General features: G+C 39.8%; 2 protein-coding genes across 2 annotated transcripts in view; one reads left to right on the top strand and one right to left on the bottom strand.

The window, feature by feature from the left end:
- CFAP61 (cilia and flagella associated protein 61) overlaps positions 1-8,343 on the bottom strand; it is a 104,124-nt gene extending 95,781 nt beyond the window's left edge. Inside the window, exons 1-6 of the mRNA XM_032183662.1 lie at positions 8,214-8,343; positions 7,734-7,884; positions 7,357-7,507; positions 5,223-5,299; positions 4,431-4,498; positions 3,667-3,793 (exon numbers count right to left, since the gene is read on the bottom strand). Coding sequence (XP_032039553.1) covers positions 3,667-3,793; positions 4,431-4,498; positions 5,223-5,299; positions 7,357-7,507; positions 7,734-7,876 — 566 coding nt within the window. The 5' untranslated portion in view covers positions 7,877-7,884; positions 8,214-8,343. The remainder of the gene's footprint in view (positions 1-3,666; positions 3,794-4,430; positions 4,499-5,222; positions 5,300-7,356; positions 7,508-7,733; positions 7,885-8,213) is intronic.
- A 301-nt stretch (positions 8,344-8,644) lies between these two features.
- Positions 8,645-23,110, top strand: CRNKL1 (crooked neck pre-mRNA splicing factor 1). The gene is given in 18 exon segments (XM_032184781.1): positions 8,645-8,700; positions 8,921-9,073; positions 12,962-13,053; positions 13,160-13,318; positions 13,664-13,830; positions 14,336-14,514; positions 15,172-15,342; positions 16,040-16,231; positions 16,926-16,985; positions 18,256-18,336; positions 20,766-20,793; positions 20,796-21,005; positions 21,423-21,481; positions 21,483-21,542; positions 22,142-22,352; positions 22,355-22,389; positions 22,861-22,947; positions 22,949-23,110. Coding segments are annotated over 18 exon segments (2,070 nt in total). The 5' UTR covers positions 8,645-8,652; the 3' UTR covers positions 23,027-23,110.
- Positions 23,111-24,548: the final 1,438 nt, after the last annotated feature.

Raw genomic sequence — 24,548 nt, 5'->3', positions numbered from 1 at the left:
GTTGCGCTGACCTCTTTTTGTTCAGGTCAGCCGAGCAGGTTGTTCACGCAAGATGGACAGTATGGGAGCTGTTCCAGACTCCAGTGGGTATCTGTTACACACGCCTTATTAACAGCCTTTTGAGCGGGGTGAATAAATGCTTAACTTGTGACCTTTAGGATGCCCTGAGTCACAGAACTATTCCATCTGCCAGGAGTTTTAGATAATTTAATTTTTCTTCTGGAAGGCAGTCACCAGATTCTTTCATAGAGTTTTAAGTTAAGAAAGCCAGCTTGAGAAACTAAGAAAGAATATTGTGACTATTCCCTCAAAACTGAAGACAGCTGCTGGGGAGACAAACTTCCAAGCCACACTTTTTCATCCTTTTTCACTGTTAAGACACTATAAATCACTTGTCTATAGAATCATTTCAAATGCTGTAAGTGAAATGAAGCTCCAAAAACAATGAAACCTTGTAAAAATATATTATAAATTCCCATTCTTTGTATTTCAAACTAAAATGATAGTCTTACCATTCTTTCCAGGCAGTAGTATCTCAAGGGCAAAACAGCAGAAAGGTTTTCTATTATCAGAACCTCACTGCTTTCATATAGTAATTATAGCAAATTCATTAACGTGTTATAAAACCTCAAAGAAACTAAACTGATTTATAGGTAGAGGATTGAGGCTGAAGTCTTAATTGAAATCTGTTGTTTCACTGGGATAGATAACAACACAGACCCTGTCTCCAAACTGAATGCTTTGCCAATGCAATGCCTCACCATGCAGGCTGCTCCAAGTCCCTCACAGCATTCTGCTCTGCAAAGCACAACACCACAAGGCCACCTCTCAAGACGCAGGTGGCAATTCTGCACACTTGTGTTGTGCAGAGACTGCCATACATACACTGAGCTCATGACACTCAGCAGGCTCTGCATATGCCCAGTCAATTCCCAGCAAACTAGAAACTGTAGGAACAGAACTATTTTTAGTTTCTGCAACGCCCCCAACCAGTACCTTAGACCTTTTTTAAACAAACAAGCAAAACAAAACAAAACAAAAAAATTGTTTAAAAATATATAAAAACACTATATGATTCCTGGACAGAGAACAAGCACAATAAAGGAATTCCGCAGAGCTGAACATTTGTGATGTCTTACATACATGGTACAAAAACAAGGAAGAGGATCTAAAGATGATACATCAGCTAGAAACTAGAACATAAAGGCTTCGTGGACTGGGTTCAGGCACACTACAGATTTATTTCACAATATAAAGGTCAGATAGAGAACAATTTCAAAATTAATGGTTAAGCAAAGTATCAGTTTACTGCTTCCCCTCACCATAAGTAAGGGAAGAGGGAAAAGAGATTACCCTAATCTCCTATCGTTGACCCAGAACATGTTGCTAGGCAGGTGGCTGTGGGCAACACAGATAAATCTCTAAAGGGCTCCTTTGAATGTTACTATGGATGCCAGCGAAGTACAAAAGTGAATACAGAGCAAAAGGAAAGGCAAAGCATCTCCTGGAAATATAATTCTTACTCAGAGAATCTGTATTATCTATATATCTTTATTTAAATATGAATATCAACAGAGACTGTGTAATTCAAACAAAATAAGCAGTTTCTTGGTTAGTTTTCTAGTTTTTTAGTTTATTTTGTTTTTGTTTTTGTTTTGTTTTTAATAAAATGAAATCATGTATATTATTCATAAAAACTACAGAAGTCCCAGGCAAGACAGTATCTCTTATGTGTTATATTGCTACAGCCTGCTTGACACTTCCAGTCATGTCAAAAATATTCCCTATTGCCAATATCTGATGGCCATCAAAATAAATAATGTGATTCAAATTAAATGAAAAACTGTAACAGTTAGAATCAAAGGGTACAGAAAAACTTTAAATCCTTAGGAATTAATTCACCCACTGATAACTTTTTAGTATTAAGGGTTTGTTCATATATTGATAGATGGTAGACTACTCAAAGGAAATAATTTTTAAAAGCCTTTAAAAAGACCTTACTTTTTAAAAAAGTGTAGATCAAGTTGGTATGCAAATGATTTTGCAACATAATGAAATATCCAGACCAACAGCAGAATGGTTTTAAGTGGCCAACATCAGGTCTCAGCCCTTTATCTCACAATGCTCTAAACCCAAGCCATAGGATATTGTAAGCATTGAATAAAACTGTAGGATAAATAGCACAGTCTGCAGATTTGTTTCAGGCCTATTTGGCAAAATCAAGTATGTATAAAACATCTCTCTATGAGAGAGAGGTTTCTGTCAGCACCCAGTGCAAGATGATAGCATGAACTATTTCATGAACAGATTGGTGTGGATTTACCAGGCCGACAGAGGTTCCTAGTGTGGCATTACCTTCCATTAGCACTGTTTATACATCAGTATTGTATGATGAAGCCTCCCAGAGGCGTGCTTGTCCCTAAACTTCAATTTCTATTACAAGGACTGGAAAAATCTCTTAAATCATAATACTGCTACATAAGGACAACACAGCGCTTCCATTTAGAACAAAGGAAAACAACACCAGAAAGACTCAGAATCAAAATTATTACCTCATGAAACATTACACTACATGTGCTCTTTGCAGCATGGAGAGGAAAATAAGTGAACCAAAATGTGATACATACTAATTATATTTTGACCACAGTACAGAGAAGCATTTACAAAGCACTGATAGCATATATGATACAGCAACCTATACAGAAAAACATAAAGCCTGTCTGGGGCAAAAACTGCATTTCTTGCTTAGTGTACTCAGTGCTGACACTTGCAGAAAACTGCAATTTGGCATAAGCAGCAGAATTCAAATGAAAGAAAAAAAACATAGTTGTAATGGTCTATACATAGGTAGACATCAGTAGGCATTCGGCTAGGGGAACCTGCTTCTCTACCTGGTGTACACTACCAATACATGGGCAGAGAGACTCAATATTAATTTTTTTCTTTCTCAACTTTTTAATGACATTTATGATGAGTCCCAAAATAACTGCAAAGCTGTGTGAAAGGCACATTGTGCAAACATATCATACAAGAAAAAAAAAAAAAAAAGTCTTTGCTCCAAACTGTACACATTGAAATACATGACACTATGCAGTAAATTAAAAAAAATGTAGAGGAGCCTGCTGGTCTGCTCCCCTGATACACAATGACAGGGAACGTAAGTTAGTGAAGTGCTTATGCAGAAAAAAACGTACAAGAGCAGAAGGGTTACTTTCCATGTCTGACAGATTAGTGGAACTAGGGAGTCTCTACTTCTACTTAATAGCTCTAGATGATAAACCCTCCTCTTCAGTTTTTGCTCATCTGGTCAAAGTATGATACAATTAAAAAATACGAAAAATTAATTGGAATATGCTCCTGAAAACTATATGCACTCACTAAAACACACAAGACAATAAAGCCAACATTCACAGAATAAACATTGCTGACCAAAAAATGTATTATTTCTATTATTTCTAGATAGAAAACCAGATTTACAAAAAATACAATTGATCTTGCGATGAAGTAGAATAAAAACAGCATAATCATAAAACAACTACTTAATTAGGTTATCAAGAAAAATCATGGCCTCTGAATTAAGATACTGATGCTGTAAATCAAAATGGGAATTCTTTAAATTGCTCGAGAGATCTTCTCATAAATGTAGAAGCAAGAAAACTGCATTACCTTGCTTTGCGAACATGCAGCTGCGGATGATACCGATGTCTGGGGCTCACAAGCAAAGTAAAGTTTGTATCCGCTGCTGAACCTGGAGCAGTTATCATCTTTTCAAAGGCGCTTTCCAAGCCTGGCTCTGTGAACAATAAAAATCTGTTAGGAGAAGCATAGAAACTTAATTATTTGAACTTTAAAATTATAAGCAAAACTATTTGAGGAAAATGGATTTTTGAATTTAAACCCCGGATTCCTTCCATGTCTCCAGCACTCCTTCCGCGCCTTACCACAAACAGCCCTCTTCTCCTCTTGTACTCACTTGGTCAAGTGAGAGAAAGTACTGGATGTTACTGTTTTTGATGCATAGGTATGATGCCTGGCTGACTGGTGTGTTAGTCATTGCCTGTCAGACAACAAACACATCTCAATCTCTTGACCCCATTCAGCCAGACGTTTTCACAAAACTTGTGGGAATTTATTTCTGAGACACCTGTGCCTCTGTTTGAAGCCCTATCCATTTCTGGCAAATGTTAAGACTGCAGGAAATGGATAGACTGCTGAAAGGAACATGCAGCTACGTAAACCGCTTTTACAAGGGATGTCCATTAGAGGATAGTTTAAGACTGTGGTTTCTCTATGTTTAGAAAAAGGTAACTGTTCTCAATATATTAAACAAACAAACAAACAAACAAACAAACACCACACTTCATCAACATAGTATAATAGTGATAACTACTTCTCGTTATTTTAAGAATAAAAAAGTTTTAAATTCTTACCTAAATTCTCATCAGCTGGTATGAAGAGAAGTATGAACTGCAGTTCTGGTATTTCAATAAAAACCCTCCTGGACAAATAACATGACTGTATTCAGTCTTTCATCACTACACCAAACCAGAAACAGAAGCTAGTCTTTTCATGCATGATTTTTTTTTTCTCCAGTGTCTCCAATCTTACTTCAAGAGCCCATATGGCTCAAAAATTAAAGCATTTTATTTATCACAAATAATATGATATGGAATTAATCAGGGCATCATTTACTGTTTCTTCTACCCTATTTCTCCCTCAATTTCCTAATACTTAGATTTCAAACAGCCTGCTTTTTATATCAATTCCACAGTAGTGAAAAAATTAAAGATGCCAGATCTCTGCTGGCACATCTCTGACCTGGCATCTATGTGACCTGGCTTGACATGACAAAGTAACTACATTTCACAGAAGCAGCACCAAATGCAATTCACTCTGCTTATATAAGTAGGTTCTGAGCGATACCAAATAACCCAAGCAATCACTGAGTATTTAGCTAACATGATATATTGTGCTATTTGTACTGCATAGCTTGTGACTTTACTGTATAATCTGTAGTTCATAAACTACCAAAAGATGAGCTGGGAACAACCATACTCCAGAAACATCTACAGCTTTTTAAGCTTCATGCTCAGTCATGGAATTTTGGAGTGGAAATTTAAGAAAATAAAAAAATTCAATCTGCCCTGCAACTGCAATACTGATAGCAAACAATGGGAGGAGAGTGCACGTGCTTCACTACAGAAAGTTGCATACTAACTCACCTAATAATTTCTTGGGAACATCCAGCTGCATATTCCTCTTTTGCCACAAAAAGATGCATGAACAGCGTGTTCAAAGGCTAGAACATGAAGAATGAGAATCTAAACACCATGAATACTGTATTTATGGTCTACCCAAATGTTAACATGCACGAATCCAAAATCTGTGATCCACACTCAAGTGAGTAACTTTGCATGTGAGTAACTCATTGCCTTCAAGGCATGTGTGGATAAAGCTATATGAATAAAGGACATTTTTTATATTATGATTTGTGCTGATGTAATATTTTTAAATTTGATTCATACTCCAACTTACTCTTAGTGATGTTATAGTTCCTGTAAGTTACTGCTAGTTACTGTGATTTTATAAACATCACTTTTTTATTTGTAACACTGTTCTGTTCCTTATTTGTGTTAACTAATAAAATTTCCATTTAACCACAACAACTAACAACATTTAACATTTGATTAATAAAGACATTATTTCTTCCCAGGTTTTCAGGGGGAAAAAAAAAAGCTTACACATTCCTCATGCTCCCAAAATTGTTCTTCCCTTAAAAGATGTAGGAAAAAATACAAGATCTTATGACTGCATTGTCAGACACATTTAAATATCCAGAAACAGAGCTGACTAAAAGATGTCTTTCCTATTTACCTCCAGTTAACCTGGAAAACACCTTACAGTAAAGGAATCTCACTTAGAATCTCAACTGGAACATGTACAATTGCTTTACCAGTACAGAAGCATGAAAGATCTACTGAATATTCTATTTAGATTTTAGGAAATAATCTCCATTCTAAGCAAAGCAAGGGTTCTTCTGCTCCTCGTTAATGTTCTGAAGCATCTTTTACTCCTGCTTCTGAGCAGTAATTCCTAACATGCTAAAGCTCTTTGTCTGTTTGTCTCCTTTTCTCTTTGTATGCCCCTGACACTGAAGTCAGCTGCAGCTTTACTGCAAGATACTGTCAAGCAGACAGCCTGAGGAAGAGCTTGCAGAACTGACAGCACAGCATAAACCAACAGCAGCAGCTGCACAGTGAATGAAGTGGTTGTGTCTGCAATATGCCAGTACACAAAGTGTACTCAAGTGACAAAGAAAACAGATTACAAGAAAATTGCATGTTGGTCTTTTTTCCCCTATACTCCCTTTGGCTGTAACAATTTTGTTTCTCTTAATGGCACGCACAGCAGTTTTAAATACAATCAGTGTATTTGTCAGTTTTTCTGCACGCCGTTGCTTAATAACACCCAGAACAGCACCAGAAAACTAATGAACACACTGTTGGGATGTAATTTCAGTATCACCAATACCTTATTCTGGCACGTGCTCCCTAGCTTTTAAGGGTTTATGGTCAATGTTTTTGGTCTTTTCTCAACAATAACAGGATGATCCATTGCCTAGATGGACTGAATGAGGGACAGCATTTGAATAAACTTCTAAGCACTTATTTCTAGTCCATAATTTCTAAGGGTAATTTACAAACTTGACTGAGGAGCCGTTATGAAAACTGGCACCACACAGAATGGAGTGCAGCCATATCTACACCAGCACTGAAAAAACTCTCTCCAGAATCAAGATACTCATGCCAGCACAGTCCTCTACTCAGTGTAATTCAGCATCTTCCAAAGAGGAGTATGCTCCTCTTCTCTGAAGCCATTAAATTTGGATTCCGTTGTGTAAAAGAGCAGAACTTTATTCCAAAAGGCGAGAAATTAGGATTTCAGTTCCCCTACAGTAAGAAGTATGTTACAGCAAGGTCTCCACCTCCTGGGTAAATGCTCTGTTAGATAGCACCAGAGCTGGACAGGTATTTGAACAAAAAATGTTGGTGGCAGCTATAGCTCACGCTGCTCTCAGTGCTAGCGCAGTGCATTAGATGTGTTCTGGACATGTCTAGCAAAGAACCTGCATTCCCTAATGGCCTCTGTCAGGATGACAGTTAACTTATTTTACAGTAGTGGCAAAAGCACAGGTACTCATAAACTTCTGAGCACCTGAGAGTTTAGAAAGATAACCACCTTCTTTGGCCTGAACACCTCAGATCTACCTAAAAGAGATTTTAGAGGCCTATGTATATTTTTGTACCTGAGACTTAAGTGAAAAAAAAATCAACTAAAATCACACAATTTACTTACAGTGCATTTGTTGTTAAGGTAGTTTTTATGTAAGAATGATTCCCAATCAGATTGATCAGTGATATTCCAATTTGGATAATCCAGAAAGACAGCATGGGCTATAACCTCATTCTTCTCATTGCAGAGTGTCAGAGAAAGATTAGATTTTTCTCTGTGAAAACAATTTAATTCAGAACTTGAAGAAACTATACCAAAGAAAAGCATAGGGAAGTTTAACACTTAATAATCAGGTTGTATTCTAAAAATTTTGAGAACAGATACAAAAGCTGTTATAAGGGTGTAAAAACATGAAGACGGGCATTTCCCTTTAATCTGTCCTAGAGGCAGGTCTCTGCCAGTCATATCCAAATAAAAGTTCCAAAACCAGTGTCACTTACAAAAGGTGCATGACATCAATCCTCCCAAAAACATCTTCTGTAAAATGGCTGAAGAGGCTGATAATATCAGAAACATCACGTAAGTCTGTCCTTCTGGCACTAACTACTTCTGTATGTCCTCTTGAAGATGTTATTGTAGTCATCTTGTAAACTGTAACAAAAAGAAAGAAAACATTGCTGATTCTAGCAGATCTTTCCTGTTGCAATCCATTGTTCAATGCAGTTACTTGAAATGGATGTTTATAACAGCTGTGAAGAAGTGCAATCAGATGGACTTCAGTGCCTGTTTCCTGTGAAACTCTCTCTGTATACAGGGTTACTGCCTGCACACACACATGTACAGTGTGCTCACAGTGCACATGCAGAAATAACGTAGACAATAACGCCTCCTGCATGCCTTCTACATGCTACACAGGAAATGTCCTTAACGGGACACAAATTGCTTTTGCATTTATTCACGTATATGTATTTGCACGCTACCTATCCGAGCAGTGCCCACCGCCGGTCCCCTCAAACTCTGAACAGCCTCGAGCCTGCAGCGCTGGGGATGAGAACGGCCTAGCGTTAACGGCAGCTCCGTGAGATCTCGGTGCACTTTGGCCAAAGCAGAGCTCAGGTCGGTGGCACCGCAGTCAGAGGATCCTGACAGACAGGAACCACACCGCCCTGAGAGGCCCTGAGGGGCCTGAAGGGTCCTGAGGGGGCCCTGAGGGGCACGGGGCCGCCGGCCGTGACGGGCACTAACCCGCTGCCCGCCGCCGCCCCGCCCCGCCCCGCCGTGCCGTGCCGTGCCGGTGCCGGTGCCGCTGCCGGGACGCGCCGCGGTTACCCCGGCAACGGCGCGCGGCGGGGCTGCGCGGGGGGCGGGAGCGGGAGCGGGGCGGGGCCGGCGCGGCGCGGCGCGGCGCGGGACGACAAGATGGCGTCTACGGCAGCCGGGAAGCAGCGGATCCCCAAAGTGGCCAAGGTGGCCGGGCGGCGGCTGGGGACGGGCCGAGGGGGAGGGAGCAGGAGCAGGAGCAGGAGCGGGTGCACGGCACGGCACGGCACGAGGGGAGGCCCGGCCCAGCTGGGCCCTGGCCCCGGCTCCGGCTCGGCGACTGAGGCCCGAGCTCGTCCTCGTCGTGACGGGAGGTTGCGGTTGCGCGTTGGAAGGGGGAAGCGTTAACCGGGCCTTCGCTTCGTAGGTGAAAAACAAAGCACCCGCCGAAGTCCAGATCACAGCGGAGCAGCTGTTAAGGGAGGCAAAGGAGAGAGAGCTCGAGCTTCTCCCACCACCTCCTCAGCAGAAGATCACAGATGTCGAAGAGCTAAACGATTACAAACTTCGGAAAAGGAAGGTAAAAGCAAAAATAAATTTAAAAAATATTAATAAAAAAATCTATAAAGCACCAAAATTTTAATATGCTTAATTTAAACGCAGTGTTCTTCATATTTATTATTTCTGCATTTTTTACGCTTTAAAAAATAGCACTTTATTAGAAAAACTATTGTGTAAAAACTAAGGTATAAACATGTTTAACAAAATTTGGTAATACATGTTATGTGTCTGCGTTCAGTATGTTCCAAGCATTGCAAGGTGGGTTGCGTACGTGATTTGTATGTAGCTTCTTCACAAATATTATGGCAGTTGGTATGATGTAACGTTAGCAATCGTTGTAGTAGTGCTGGTGATATTTCCATGTCAACTGTTTGAAAAAACCCACAGTGTTCACAAGCAATACTTCTGTTTTGTAGAACTAAAGCGTTGTGGGACACCCATTAGAACAGATTTCTGTACTAATCATGCTTATTTCTTGACAGTTGTCTTGAAACAACCATTTTGCATGTGAGATCAGAGGTATATTTTTTTTCTTTATTGAAAAGGACTGCTTTGCTTGTACAAACTAGGCTTGATCAGTTACTTTTTAGATATAGTCAACAACTAGAGACAAATTTTTTAGTTTTTTATTTGCTTGTATGAATTGCAATAAAAAGCCACCACGTTGGCTGTGTTTGAACCGTATTTAGCCACATGTTTTATACCAATAGTATTGATCTTGACAGCAGCCGAACACAACACTGTCACCATCGCACTGAGCTGTGAAATTTATTACATTTGAAGCCAAAATATTAATTCCAGGGAATAATCACAAGGCAGCATGCTTTAAAGAAAAACGTAAAACAATGCTGTATACAAATCAAAGCGGATAAACTTAAGCTGGTGCATTCAAGTGTATTCAGGGTCACGCAGACTAGATTCCATCTGACACTGGAATTGCTAACCAGGAGACTGAAAAAGAGTTCACAGTTTTAGTGCTCTCAGTTACTGTTCCATCAATATTTCAGGTATCAGCTTGCAGGAACTTGAGTTTAGTCCTTATCTGTATAGCAATCAACATTTTTAGCTGCTCTGTTATGCAATTTTTAGGAAGTGCTGTGTTGAGTATGTATTGTCACTACATCTGTGTAGATGTAGAGAGATGTAGGAGAGCAGCACAAAGGAATTCCAGCTGTTCCAGCCCATACATCACCTTCATCAGGGGCCCAACTTCAATGTGTCTCTGTGCTAAGCAATAGAATGAGGTGTAAAGAAGGGGAGTTACAGATGTACACGCACCTGCAGGGCTGTGACCTCATTGGCGTTAGTGGTGGGTTGGCTCTCCTGGAGTGCTGGGATGGAAGGACATGGGCTCTTTAGGAAGGACGGACAGGGAAGGTTAGGAGGGGATGTTGCCCGCTAATGTCAGTGAGCAGCTGGAGTGCCTGGAGCTCTGCCTGGAGAGCTGATGAGTCAGGATTACAGAGAGGGTGGGTATGGGCCACATTATATAGTGGGAGTCTGCTACAGGCCAACTGCGCAGGAAGGTAAAGCAGATGAAGTCCACTACAGGCAGCTAGAAGCAGCCTCTTGTTCACAAGTCTGGGTGGTCCTCAGGGGAGACTTCAACCACCCTGATACCTGTCATACAGCAGGGTGTGGGCAATCCGGGAGGTTCCTGGGATGCATTGCTGACAACTTTCTTCTCCATGTGATAGAGGAGCCAAAAAGGAGAGGTGCTATGCTAGACCTCATTCTCACCAACAGAGAGGCTGGTGGGGAATCTGAAACTCAGGAGCAGCCGTGGCTGCAGTGACTGTGGGAAGTTGCAGTTGAGGATCCTTAGGCCAACGTGGAGGGTGCACAGAAAGCTCTCTACTCTGGGCTTCAGGAGAGCAGACTTTGGCCTCTTCAGGGATCTGCTTGGTGTGGTGTACCAAGGGATGTGGCCCTGAAGGGAAGAGGGGCTAAGAAAGCTGGTTAATATTAAGGATCATCTCCTCCCAGCTCAGGGGCGATATGCATCCCAACAGAGTGGAAGCTGTGCAAAAATGCTAGGAAACCTGTATGGATGAACAAGGAGTTCCTGGCCAAATTCAGACAGCAAAAGGAGGCCTACAGAGGGTGGAAGGAAGGACAGCTAGCCTGGGAGGGTTACAAAGACATTGTCTGAGCAGTTGGAGATTAACTTAGGAAAGCGAAAGTCCTGTTAGAATTAAATTTGGACATGCACATCAGGGGCAACAAGAAAGGGTTCTGTAGGTACATGTATATCAGTGATAAACAGAAGACTAGGGAAACTTTAGGCTCTCTCCCTAAGGAAACGGGAGACCTGGTCACCCACGATAGAGGCAAAGGCTGAGGTATTCAAGGACTTTTTTGCCTCAGTCTTCACTGACAAGAGCTCCAGCCACATGGACTGGGCCCCAGCAGGTAAAGTTAGGGACTGGAAGAATGAAGAACCACACAGAGTAGGAGAAGATCAGGTTTGAGACAGCCTAAGGAAACTAAAGGTGCGTAAGTCTGCTGGACCTGATGATATATATCATCATATCCCCCGTGGGTCCTGAGGGAACTGGGGGATGTAGTTGCTAAGCGACTGTCCATCATATTTGAGAAGCTGTGGCCATCTGGTGAAGTTCCTACTGACTGGAAGAGGGGAAACATAACGTCCCATTTTTAAAAAGGAAAGAAGAGGAAAACCCAGGGAACTACAGGCCAGTCAATCTCACCTCTGTGCCTGGCAAGATTGTGGGGCAGATCCTCGTGGAGAATAAGGAGGTGATTGGTGACAGCCAGCATGGCTTCACTAAGGACAGGTTGTGCTTGACAAATCTGGTGTTCTTCTACAATGGGGTTACAACATTAGTGGAGAGGGGAAGAGCACTGGGGACTGACACTGTTTAACATCTTTGTGTGTGATGTGGACAGTGAAATTGAGTGCACCTTCAGCAAGTTTGCTGATGACATCGAGCTGTGTGGTGCGCTCGGCGTGCTGGAGGGAAAGGATGTTATTCAGAGGAACCTGTACAGGCTTGAGAGGTGGGCCTGGGTGAACCTCATGAGCTTCAACAAGGCCAAGTGCAAAGTCCTGCACCTGGGCTTGGGAAGTCCCAAGCACAAATACAGGCTGGGTGGAGAATGGATTGAGAGCAGCCCTGAGGAGAAGGACCTGGGGGTGTTGATGAGAAGCCCAACATGAGCCAGCAACATGTGCTTGCAGCCCAGAAAGGCACCCATACCTTGGCCTGTACCAAAAGCAGCATGGCAATAGGGTGAGGGAGGGGATTGTCCCCCTCTGCTCTGCTTTCATGAGACCCCACCTGGAGCCTGCATTCAGCTCTGGGGCCCCAGCACAAGAAGGACATGGAAGTATGAGAATGAGCCCAGAGGAGGGCACAAAGATGGAGCACCTCTGTTATGAAGCCAGGCTGAGGGAGTTGGGGTGGTTCAGCTTGGAGAGAAGGCTCCAAGCAGACCATAGAGTGGCCGTCTAGTGCCTAAAGGGACTAGCTGGAGAGCTGGGGAGGGGCTCTGTCAGGGAGTGCAAAGATAAGACAAAGATTAATGACTTTAATTAAAAAACTGGATTCAAATTAGACATTCAGAAGAAATTCTTTACTGTGAGGGTGGTGATGCACTGGAACAGGCTGCCCAGAGAAGCTATGGTGGATGCCCCATCCCTGGAAGTGTTTAAGGCCAGGTTGGACGGGGCTTTGAGGAACCTCAAAATGATGGAAGGTGTCCCTGACCATGGTGAGGGGTTGGAAATAGATATCTTTTAGGTCTCTTCCAACTCAAACCGTTCTGTGATTCTATGCAAGACATTTAGAGTTCATTCTAGTAATAATAATCTGTAAGCCATTTATAAAAAGATTGGTCTGCACAGAAGAATTTTTTTTACTTACAGAAATAATTTTTTTCTCAGACTTTTGAAGATAACATAAGAAAAAACAGAACTGTTATCAGTAACTGGATAAAGTACGCACAATGGGAGGAAAGCCTAAAAGAAATACAGAGGTAATTATGATATAGCTGTAGATCTCTTAAACCTCTTAAGAAACATTGATAACCACTGTCTTAGAGGCATGTTAAATGTGCAACTTAACTTTTCTTTGTTTTCCAGAGCCCGTTCCATTTACGAGCGTGCTCTAGATGTAGACTACAGAAATGTCACACTCTGGCTGAAATATGCAGAAATGGAAATGAAGAACCGCCAGGTTAATCATGCCCGAAACATTTGGGATCGAGCCATTACCACCCTCCCTAGGGTGAACCAGTTCTGGTACGTTTACAGAGAATGGAACGTTTCTTTTACCCCCAAAGAGATCTTTTGTTTTGTTTTGTTCTGGCATCATGCAAAAGTACATTGTCTTTCTGCAGTTCTTCAGGCTAGCCAGAGGTAAAGGCTTAGTTTTGGAATAGTTTTATACTTTTCAAATGGTAAGAGTATGGAGAGAAGGATATTCATGTTTCTGCATGCTGCCCATCACAACACTACAGGTGTTTCTGGAGTGCAAGTGGGGAATAGGTGTAGAAGTCACAGTGATGCTTGTATTAAGCACTTGAAAAATTATTAAAATTTATGTACTTACAAAGTGATCGTAAACACTTGATCCTGTTTTCCAAGGTATAAATATACTTACATGGAAGAGATGTTGGGGAATGTTGCTGGATCTCGTCAGGTGTTTGAACGTTGGATGGAGTGGCAACCAGAGGAGCAAGCCTGGCATTCCTATATTAACTTCGAGCTGAGATACAAGGAGGTGGATAGGGCACGTACCATTTATGAGAGATATATCCTTTTTAGTGCGTGGTCACTGCTAGCCAAGTTTAGACTTCTTCATTTCTTGCTTGTCTATTCTGTCTCTAGGTATGTCCCTAGGCTCCTTTTTACCGGGGTGTGCTGGGGTAAAACACCATGCTGAGATCCAGCAGTTGGTATTGCACACACACTTTGCCTCCAAATTCAGTTACGTGAATAGACATATCCTGCCACAACAGTGAATATGCAGGAGCACTCATACTTCTGGCTTTTTTGTAGTCATCACTTATTTCAGTTTCCTCCTCAACCTTTTCCCTGACCTTTGTCTGACTTCTTTATATTTTTTAAGATTCAGGTTGTCAGTATTGAACATGAAGCCTTTGCATACTCAGCTGTTTTGTATTCTTCCCAGTTGTGTCCCTTGTATATATCATCTGTGGAAGTTGTTTCATATAGTCCATGAGTTTGTAGTCATTGGGAAGAATGAAATTTGAGATGTCTGATTCAAGTGCTACTGTTTCTTTAACGTAGCTCTACTTGTTATTGTTCACCCTGATGTGAAGAACTGGATCAAGTATGCTCGCTTTGAAGAGAAGCATTGTTACTTTGCTCACGCAAGGAAAGTATATGAGAGAGCAGTGGAGTTCTTTGGAGAAGACCATATGGATGAGCACTTGTATGTGGCTTTTGCAAAATTTGAGGAGAACCAGAAAGAAGTAAGACTTCCTTACATCAGGCTGATACTAACTATCCCCACAAGATTTCTTTTTGAATATCAAACTCCAGGCTGCTTAACAATCACTTCAATACTTCTGTTTTTTTCCAAAATCATTGAGGTCTTACTGTAGTCTGAGTTAAGGAATCAGTTTTTTTGCCTAGCTCCTATTTGCCTTTTGGTGATATTGAGTAAATATATTCTAAGAAAGTAAGCACAAAATCTACCAAACTTGAAAACAGCGCCTTTAAATCCAATACCTGTCCTCAGATTTAAAAGTTTGACACTTTATATCAACTGACTGCTTGATAAAAAGAAGAATTACGTAAGCCATGTACTTCCCAGATGCTCTTGTTGAAGTGCTCAGGCTATTTAGTAATTCAAAACATTCTCTGAACTCCAGACCACAGACCCTTAAAAATATTTTAAATATTCCAAACCTGTAAATGACTAAGTGATGATAGATTTTGGTATTTATAGGTTTTGTGTTTTTTTTCCCCTTCAAGTCTTACTCTTCAGGGAGATTTGTGTTAGTCCTGTACTGAAACAATCATTTACATTAAATACCGCTAAAAGGTCATTGACATACTAAAACACACATTATGGGGTAGAAGACTTGCATTCCAAATACAATTCAAGTGATGTTTAATGTTTTCAGTTTGAAAGAGTAAGGGTGATCTACAGATATGCCTTGGATAGAATTCCAAAACAGGACGCTCAAAATCTCTTCAAAAATTACACCATCTTTGAGAAGAAGTTTGGAGATAGAAGGGGAATTGAAGACATCATTGTCAGCAAGAGAAGATTCCAGTATGAAGAGGAGGTGAAGGTATTTATTACGGATATTCACTGGGCTCATCATACATCCACCTGCTGCTTAAGGGAAGCAAATGTCTCATAACAGGAAGACTGACTTTTTATTATATTTATTATTTTACCTGTGGTACTTCAGCCAAAAAATATTCCAAGAAATGTTCTTTGTGGAGACAGAATCCCATCCACAGGCGAGAGAACAATACTTGTGTTCACTGCTCTTTCATTTCTGCAGTCTAGTGTAGATGGTGGAGCCAAAGTTTTTGATTGCACTGAGAACTCATTACCCTTCACAAATTAGCTTGTAACTTATTCCTTCACTTCTGTTATGCAGTAACGTCTACTCATCTGTGCAGAAACACCTTTTTGTAAGGAAACTGATGTGCCATACCTATCTACTATTCACCAAATTATTCAATTCTGCACAGTTCTTCATTTCCTCTGCTCATACTTGGGTTTGCCTTCTCAAAGAACGTTTGTAGGTAAAAATAAAAACAGAGAAATAACGACACTTGTACCAACCTTAACCCCAACCTCCTCCCCTCAAAACCTCTACCTCTAGCATACTGGAGACTGACAATTTTTACTAATATTTCAGTGATTAGTTTTAAAAGAGAAATTCCTACATAGAAACTGTAAGCAAAGGAACAAATTTTGTTATTTCCAGTTACTGACATTTCTTTCCCATTTCTCTGCTCCCATCTTTCTGAAAGGCAAATCCACATAATTATGATGCATGGTTTGACTACTTAAGGTTAGTTGAAAGCGATGCAGATGCAGAGACTGTCCGAGAAGTGTATGAAAGAGCCATTGCCAACGTTCCTCCAATTCAAGAGAAGAGACACTGGAAGAGATATATTTATCTTTGGATTAACTATGCATTATATGAAGAGCTGGAAGCAAAGGCAAGTAGTAATTCTAAGTCTTTTTCTTTCCCAGGTATTTTCCTTACACTAAATAGCTACAGATACGTTAATACAAAAAAAAAAAGTTTTGTGTCATTTGCTACATTATTTGCTATGTAAATCTTTCCCCTCTATACACAGACACTTGCATTTGTGTGTAACATCTCCCTTACATGGGAGACAAGTATTAAGCTTCACTATTTCTTTTGTTTATCAGTCATAACATTAATTTACAAATACAGTGGTATTACAAGTAGTATGACAAAACTATTTGTGAAGTTCTGCGAAGCAGATAAATTCTCACTACAGTGGCTTTTCAAGACTTGTCTATCAGTCAAGTTATCTTGTTATCAGTCATGTAATATAGCTGTGCTTTATTCATAAAATCAGAGTTCTGTGTCTGGTAAAAGGAAAAAAGATATTTTTTTTCACCCTAAATGCAACACTATTGGTATAATTGTATCATTCTTAATGAGGAACCTTGTTTCAAAAGACTTAATGACACTCAGAAGTTACCATCTTTTAAATTGTGCATACAGATATGTAGAAAAATATATATTTTTAAGTATATGTGATTCTAAACTCCTGTGCTTAAAAATACTCTGTTCTGCATTTGGTAATCACTGTGTGATATAAAACTGTGTAGCATAATCTGAGTAGTGAATGAAATATTTAGTTTTGCCTGTTCTTACAGGATCCAGAGCGAACCAGACAAGTTTATCAGGCATGTATTGAGCTCATTCCCCACAAGAAGGTATGGCTCCTTCAAGTTCATATAAAGTCTTGGATTAAAATCCTTAGGACTGAGATCCTTTAGTTTTCTGCCCTTACTTCTTTCCACTATTTTCTGGTTCAGAAGTCCCTTAATTTGTCTTTAATCAGGCATAGTGTAGAAAGCAAGGCTGAGGTGCATAAGCCCCTCCAAAATGCTACTAGCACATTTCTGAAGACACTGCTCAAGAACAAGGGAGGTATTTATACATGGTTTTAAGTAGACTCCCTTCCAGTTTCATAGTTAATTTTCCAAAATCCATAGTGTGTGTGTGCCCTCCCCCCCCATTTAAGGCATAAGTTGTCTGTAACTTGCATCATCACTGGGAAACAGTAGGCTACACACTGATGTCAGATTTCCTTGTACAGAATGAAATTAATGTTTCATCAGTATTTTGAAGTGATCAAGAATGCTACGAAAAGCTGAAATATCACATACTTAGTGGACACTTCAGTGCTGTTAAATGGTAGAAGATTGTTCTATCTCTTCTTTTCCCTTAATTTACTCCTCAAGTTAGTTCTTTCATACCTGTTCTCAACCTGTTTGTTTGTAGTCTTTGCAAAATATCTGTTAGTCAATTTTATGTAGAGTTACCACCTTTTGTAGTAACTATTTCTAATTGTTTACCTGGTCCCAGCTGAGGGAGGTACATTTCATAAACCATCATTAGAGTTTACATCCTCCATTACAGTCTTCAATACCTGACTTTCTGACTTTTTGGTGTTGTTTTTTTTGTTTTCTTTTTTTTTTTCCTAGTGAATTTTAACTAAAATATCTGCATGGCCAAACCTTGAAAACAATTAACCAACATGTTGCTTTGGAATGTCAAGAAATCTTAGTCCCTGTACTTAGTCCTTCTCTAATCTGTCATTTGTCACGTCATACGAGTATCAACTAGATGGATTAGTGTTAATCTATAATAATTAAGAGTTGATTAGCAATTTTTTTTTTCAGTAATAGCTGATGTTTTACCAATCAGTTGATTGATTTAGTGTTTTCTTTCCTTGGAGAGACTTCTGTCCTGGCTATTTTTACTTTCCATCCATGGTAGAATAAATTGTCTTGGAGTAGAGAGTTTGTTTTAGGTTGCAGTCTCTCATCAATTTCAGCAGGAAAACACAGAAGTCAAATGCAACTAACTGCAGTAGCAATAATGTGTCTCTGTATGTAGACAGAGATGATTTTTAGTGAACACGTGCAAATTAATTGCTAAGCTTCCAACCCAGGCATCACATTGTTGTTTTTCTTTCAGTTTACATTTGCCAAAATATGGCTGCTGTATGCACAATTTGAAATACGACAGAAGAATCTTCCACTTGCCAGAAGAGCTTTGGTAAGCTTTGGTTAATTCCATAATTGACTTTACTAACTAATAGTAACAAGGGAATGACATTAAAAGATCTTAAATTGTCCTTTATAAATCACTACTAATCCACTTAAATAAAGCATTCTAGAAAATCTGCAGGGACCAGTATTTACTGTCATGTATGATTTAAAACGAAGCATAGCTTGATACGATGAATTAGCCACGGACTGAAATGAATGCATCTTTCCCGTTTCAGTTGACAAAACATACATCTTAACACAAGAGTACCCAAATAAGCTTAGTACACTTGAAAATTTTTAACCGCTGGTGATTTGTTTGAACAATACTTATACTAACAATAGCTGTTTAAAAAGCCAAATCAGTAGGCGTTTTTTGACTCTCAGAAATTCAGACTTGCATAATAGATTAAGTCCCAGCTACTTGGTTGCTGACAGAAGCAATCATGGGGACTTTGGGGCAGCTCGAGAGCTTCTCTTCAGTATTCACTACCATGTCAGAGAATGATGGAATGCATTTTGGCAGGAAAACCTTCTAAAATGAAAAATTTGCTTTCCTCTTGGTTCAGATACTTTCAATAATTTGGGTGACTGTTAGGAATTTGGAGAGAAAGATAGTAATGGTAGCAGTTGAGGTGGCTTGATTTTAAAGAGGAAATTGATTGTACGCATGTCACAGTGATGATAAGATTATAAATGTGAATGGCCTTCTGTAGCTGACACTGGATCAAGTTTACCTCTAATGTGCTAATAAGACTTTCTGTTGAGCTGGACTACTGCCCCTGGCCAGAAAAAACAAACAAACAAAAAAAAAAAACACAACAACAACACAAAGCAGAGGGATTAAGTCCACTGTGAGGCTGTTAATGTCTCCCTGCAGGAGAGGACAACCATCTGTCTTGAAGCACACTTCTGTTCTAGTTTAGTTTAAGATGCTTCCAAATTACCTTAGTCACCAATCAGCACCCTGCTTCCAGACCTTTTGTTTTAGGCATAATAGTTTTAGTATATTCTGGAAAGGCTCTTTTGGTCTCTCTGGAAAACCAGTTTCCTCAGTTTCTTTTAGACTTCTCTTCTTCCTATTGTCGTTTAATTTCTGTTGTTTAGTTTGACAGACCTTTTTGTAGTAGGTTACTTTGCTTATCTTTCAAACCAGCTTTTGTTGGTGCAGCCATAATCTTTTTTGGGGGGGGGATTGGACCTATATTTGGCATGCAGTTAACCTTGCTTTTGCAGTAAGTTGATTTTGAACCACCTCTTTGGCAAGAAGCCTTGCTTCTGTCCTGAGGTGAGTATCTAGGTCTCACACTGTCACCATGCAGAAGAACAGATTCAACTCCTGATCCTGAAGCTCTTGTCAGCATGCAGGCAGTACGTTGTTATGCCTTATTTTTCACTGGCTGCAGATGTTGCATGGATTCTTTGTTTTCTTAGGGTTTGAGAAACGCTGGGACTTGGAGCCAGGACAGGCTGAACCCTATGCTGCTTAAGAAATAGTAGCGGGGTGGGCCATGGGGAAGAACCGAGCATATTTTGAAACAGAAAATGCGTACTTTAGAGCTGGAGAGACCTAATGGTGACCAAATCAGTATTTCAGAGTTTGATTTCCTCCATTTTTGTTAAGTACCAATATAGGGAATGTGTAGTGAAGCTGTGCAGGAGAATTGCATTAAGGGAATTTGGTCTCAAATTACTTATTCATACCAGCTGGAAGGAGCAGAGGTTTCAGTGCCTAATAAATAATCTTTGTCTTCAGAAATGTGTCAGAGTGAAGCTCACTATATACATGTCATAGGTTGGTCAGTCTTAACTATTGCTTCAAAAGATTCACCAAATTAAAAATCAGAAACTGCTTTCTCATGGCTTGATACTTGTGGCTGAGGACAGACAGTTTTGTTCAGATGCTGAAGCATATCAAAACAAATTTGGTTTAAACTTTCTTCTCCATCTATCCATTACTGTAAGTCAGCAGTCAGGTAATGTGGACAATTCTCTATCTAATGATGCATAGTACTGGTGGTCCAGGAGATGGTTTCTCTTGGTATAATTGTTTTATAAGGTACTTCAGAAACTGCTTGCCTGAAGACTGGCACAGACTAGTACTGCGCTTTCTTCAGCTTTTGATGCAAGATGAAGCGTTCATTTGTTGAGCCATGGTGAGATTCAATTAATACTTCATGCAAGTGGTGTTATTTAAAAGTGTAACCAGGCAGAAAGTTTTCTGTTTTCAGGTTTTTGTTGATGTTTTACGTATGCAAACTCATTTGCAGACATTGATTAGATTTCATATTAACCCTGACCAGTGTCTTAAAACAGACTCCGCTCAAAAATGCATTTCAGTTAAATACCAAACAGTAAAAGTTGTTTAGAAATAGCAGGATTTTTTTTCTCCTCCTTGGCAATATCTGTAAGTGTTTTTGGCTTTTGACTTCTTAACAGGGAACATCCATAGGTAAATGTCCAAAAAACAACTTTTTAAGGGTTATATTGAACTGGAGTTACAACTGCGAGAATTTGATCGTTGCCGAAAGCTGTATGAAAAATTCCTGGAATTTGCACCAGAAAACTGCACATCATGGATTAAATTTGCTGAACTGGAGACCATTCTTGGTGATATTGACAGAGCCCGTGCAATATATGAATTGGCTATTGGCCAGCCCCGGCTAGACATGCCAGAGGGTAAGGGGGAAGATGAACTTAACATTTGAGTAATTTTAAGGTATTTGTTACATAGTGTGTCTAATTAAAATGTAAATGATCTAACAGCTTGAACAGAACCGCTTTCCATAGCGGCCTAGCCTGTGTCTCATTAATGTAGCATCTGTTTCTTAGCAGGGTACCCACGAGACTATAAAACCCATGACAAAGAATGGAGAGAAACATGCTTACAGGAGTAAGCTAAATGGGTTATGTGGCAAGATTTCATATTACTTAGTCTTAATCTTAGCTAGTACAGTGAATTAATACTCAGTGTCTCTGAAATTCATTTTTACAATGTTCACATTTATCCATGCTCTTCCATTAAAAACTTTTTTTGGGGGCATTATCTCAGTATTAGATACAGGGTTGTTTTGAAGAGGCTGTGAATGTAAGGAGAGACTTCTGTTTTGCAGGTTCTTTGGAAATCCTACATTGACTTTGAAATTGAGCAAGAGGGAGTATGAGAAAACAAGAAATCTTTACCGCAGATTACTTCAACGGACACAGCATGTTAAGGTACTCAGAGTACAGAATTGGGCTTGAATTCAGTCCATGGTTGATGGAAAGCCTTGACTGCTTTGGTTACCTGGCTGTCTGAAATTGACTGAGAATCTAAGTTCAGTTTCATGTCAGTGGTATTAAAAGGGAAAATAAATTTTTAACTTTCCTATAACAAAAGGAATATCTTATATGAAAGAAGGCTTTGGAGAAGCTTTGGAAAGCAGCCCTCTTCCTGCTGAATTGCTTTGGAATTTTAGATTTTAAAACATTGGAAAGAAAAATTAGTTGTGATTTTCATGGTGTAATTTGGTGCTGTCATTTGACTGAATTCAAACAGATTTATCATGACCTGAAAATAAGCGCAAGAGTTTTGCCAAAGTTGCTCATGTGAATATTCTGTCTTGTCAAAATGAAGTAAATACTACACGTGAAACAAACATGAAATTTCTGGGTATCTGCTTATAAAAAACAAAAGTACTTTAGACTTGCATTGATATTTCATTTTTTGGTTGCTTTGTTTTCTTTTAAACTATCATTTAACCTGTCATTTTTGTAAGACTTTAGGATGGATGTTTCACCTTGATTTTTTTTTTTTTTTTTTTTTTGTGCCACAGGTATGGATCAGCTTTGCACAGTTTGAACTATCCGCTGGAAGGGAAGAGAGTTTGTCAAGATGTCGGCAGATTTATGAAGAGGCTAATAAAGCAATGCGAAACTGTGAGGAGAAAGAGGAGAGAGTCATGCTTCTGGAATCCTGGAAGAACTTTGAGAGGAATTCGGAAACTGATACCACCAAAGAGAGAATAGAAAAACTTATGCCTGAAAAATAAAGAAGAGGAGAAAACTGCAGGCTGAAGATGGGGTAAGAGAAAACATAATGCAAGTACTTTTTTGAAGCTTTGATGTGCTTTATGGTGGGATCTGATATTCCTTACAAATTCAGCAGTGATGAGTGCTCTAACTGCATACCAGTATTACTGCTCTGATTGAAGACAACCATTGGCATGAAATACAGACTGTTAAGCTCCTTGCTCTTCAGCAGGCTAGGCAAATGAAACTAGCTGTAGGTAGTACTATACTGACAGTGTTTGTTTAGCAACTTGGAGAAACTAGGTAAGCTGTTAATCACATCTGCTTGGTTGTTATGCACAGCAGAAGTAGTACGGTCTCACACCCATTCAGCTTACTAGTTTTAGCTTCTATGGATGTTGTAACAAACATTAATTTTAATTTTATTTCATTTTTATGCTTATTAGAAGCATCTTCTAATAGCTAACATTAACATGCAAATTAAACCTGCTTTGTGTTTGTTTTTTTTTTTTTTTTTCCGTAGTCTGATGCTGGCTGGGAGGAATATTATGATTATATTTTCCCAGAAGATACTGCCAATCAGCCTAATCTCAAACTACTTGCAATGGCTAAAACTCTGGAAGAAACAGCAACAGGAGAGTGAAGCTGCAGAAGTGGATCCAGACAAAGACATTGAAAGCCAGCATTAATACATTGCCTTCCCCTGTTCCTTTTCTTGGGTGTTGTACAGTACTTCATTGGTGATGAATAAATGTACTTGAAGGGTTTTACTATTTTTGACTTCAGAGAAATTCTTGTTTTGAAAAAAAAGTACTGTATGGAGGTGATTCTCTTTTATCATGTCTTATTTGTAGCAACTGAAAGGCAGCATCCTGAGGCAAGTACAGGAATCTGCAGCAGTCTGAGAACTGTAAGTGGACAGCAGCTTTGTTTTTAGGACAAGACTAACTGTTTTCTCAGGCTCCTAGAAAACATCACAGTACTGCACAGGGATATTAACTTGCCAAGACAACAGATCTACTTTATTTAATGGGAAAGATATCTTCAGTTCATTCTTCATTTGACTTTTTTTTTTCCAGTAGTTCTGTAAATATGTATGATGATCTGGTAGATAGTTGAAAACAGTATATACTATTGATTGCAATCTGTTCAACTTCCTACCAAGGTCAATTTTTATCCCAGAAAACTATTCAGGATGGACAATAATACAAACTAAGTATACTGAAACTAACCCCCTGAAAGACAATTCTATAGAAATTAGTACAAAAAATGTATATACATGTATTACATAATAGAGATATTTAGATAAATATATTGGCAATTGTTTTTTACAGTAAATTATCTATTGGAAATAAAGTAGAAACAGCATAAGCAGGCTTCTCAGTGTTACTTTTTGTACTTCAGAGGGAAAAAGCAATGAGCATAAGATTTCTCTTTCATAAAGTTTTGGGGGGAGTCTTTTTTCTTTTTTTTTTTTTTTTTTTTAATTAAAAACAAAATCATTAGTACAATAGAAAACACTCTTGTTCATGTCCAGAAGAGGTACAGAAAGGTTGTGTAGGAGGGTCCCATGTGGCCCTGGGTGATGTTCGAGGGCAGGAGAGCCCAGGTGGTTTCCCCTGACCCTGCCCAGTGAGGGGCCTGGGCCTGGTTTCAGTGCTAGCTGGTATCAATTACAGTGATTGGGCTTTTACCCCTGCAGAGCCCTTTTGGAAGGCTGATGGGAGATGGGATGCACCTGGCCATGGAGAACCTTCGGCCAACCTTAGGTCAACCTTAGGAACCTTAGAACCTTAGGTCAACCTGCAGGCCTTACTTGCCTGCAGGTTGACCAATCCAGCGAGGAAAGTGGCTTTAAATTAGGAATGAGAGAGCAGCAGCTGTGGGTTCAGGTTAAGTGTGGGGGTGGTGGTTGTCAGGTAGGGGCTGTAGGTGAGAGGCATCAGGGTGAAGGTAGAATGCATTTGCTGGGAATGTGCCTGCAAACATGGGAATGCTGAGAGCATGGAGTTGGGGAAGTGTTTCCCTTGCTCTTGGGGTATCTGCTGGAGTGGGTGCATATATGAAGCGCTCACAGGATGAGTGTGCAATCCTCTGCTTAACGTGGTAAGTCCTTACAGCCCTGTTTTGTCCCATGCTCAGTAATGTTATTTTATGCGGCTGGCCTTGACCAGCAAGGGAAAGTCCTTGCTCATATGGTCTTGTTAACCC

The sequence above is a fragment of the Aythya fuligula genome, chromosome 3 (genome assembly GCF_009819795.1).
Source record: "Aythya fuligula isolate bAytFul2 chromosome 3, bAytFul2.pri, whole genome shotgun sequence".
In the NCBI taxonomy this organism is placed as follows: domain Eukaryota; kingdom Metazoa; phylum Chordata; class Aves; order Anseriformes; family Anatidae; genus Aythya; species Aythya fuligula.
This window is presented reverse-complemented; position numbering and strand designations above follow the sequence as displayed.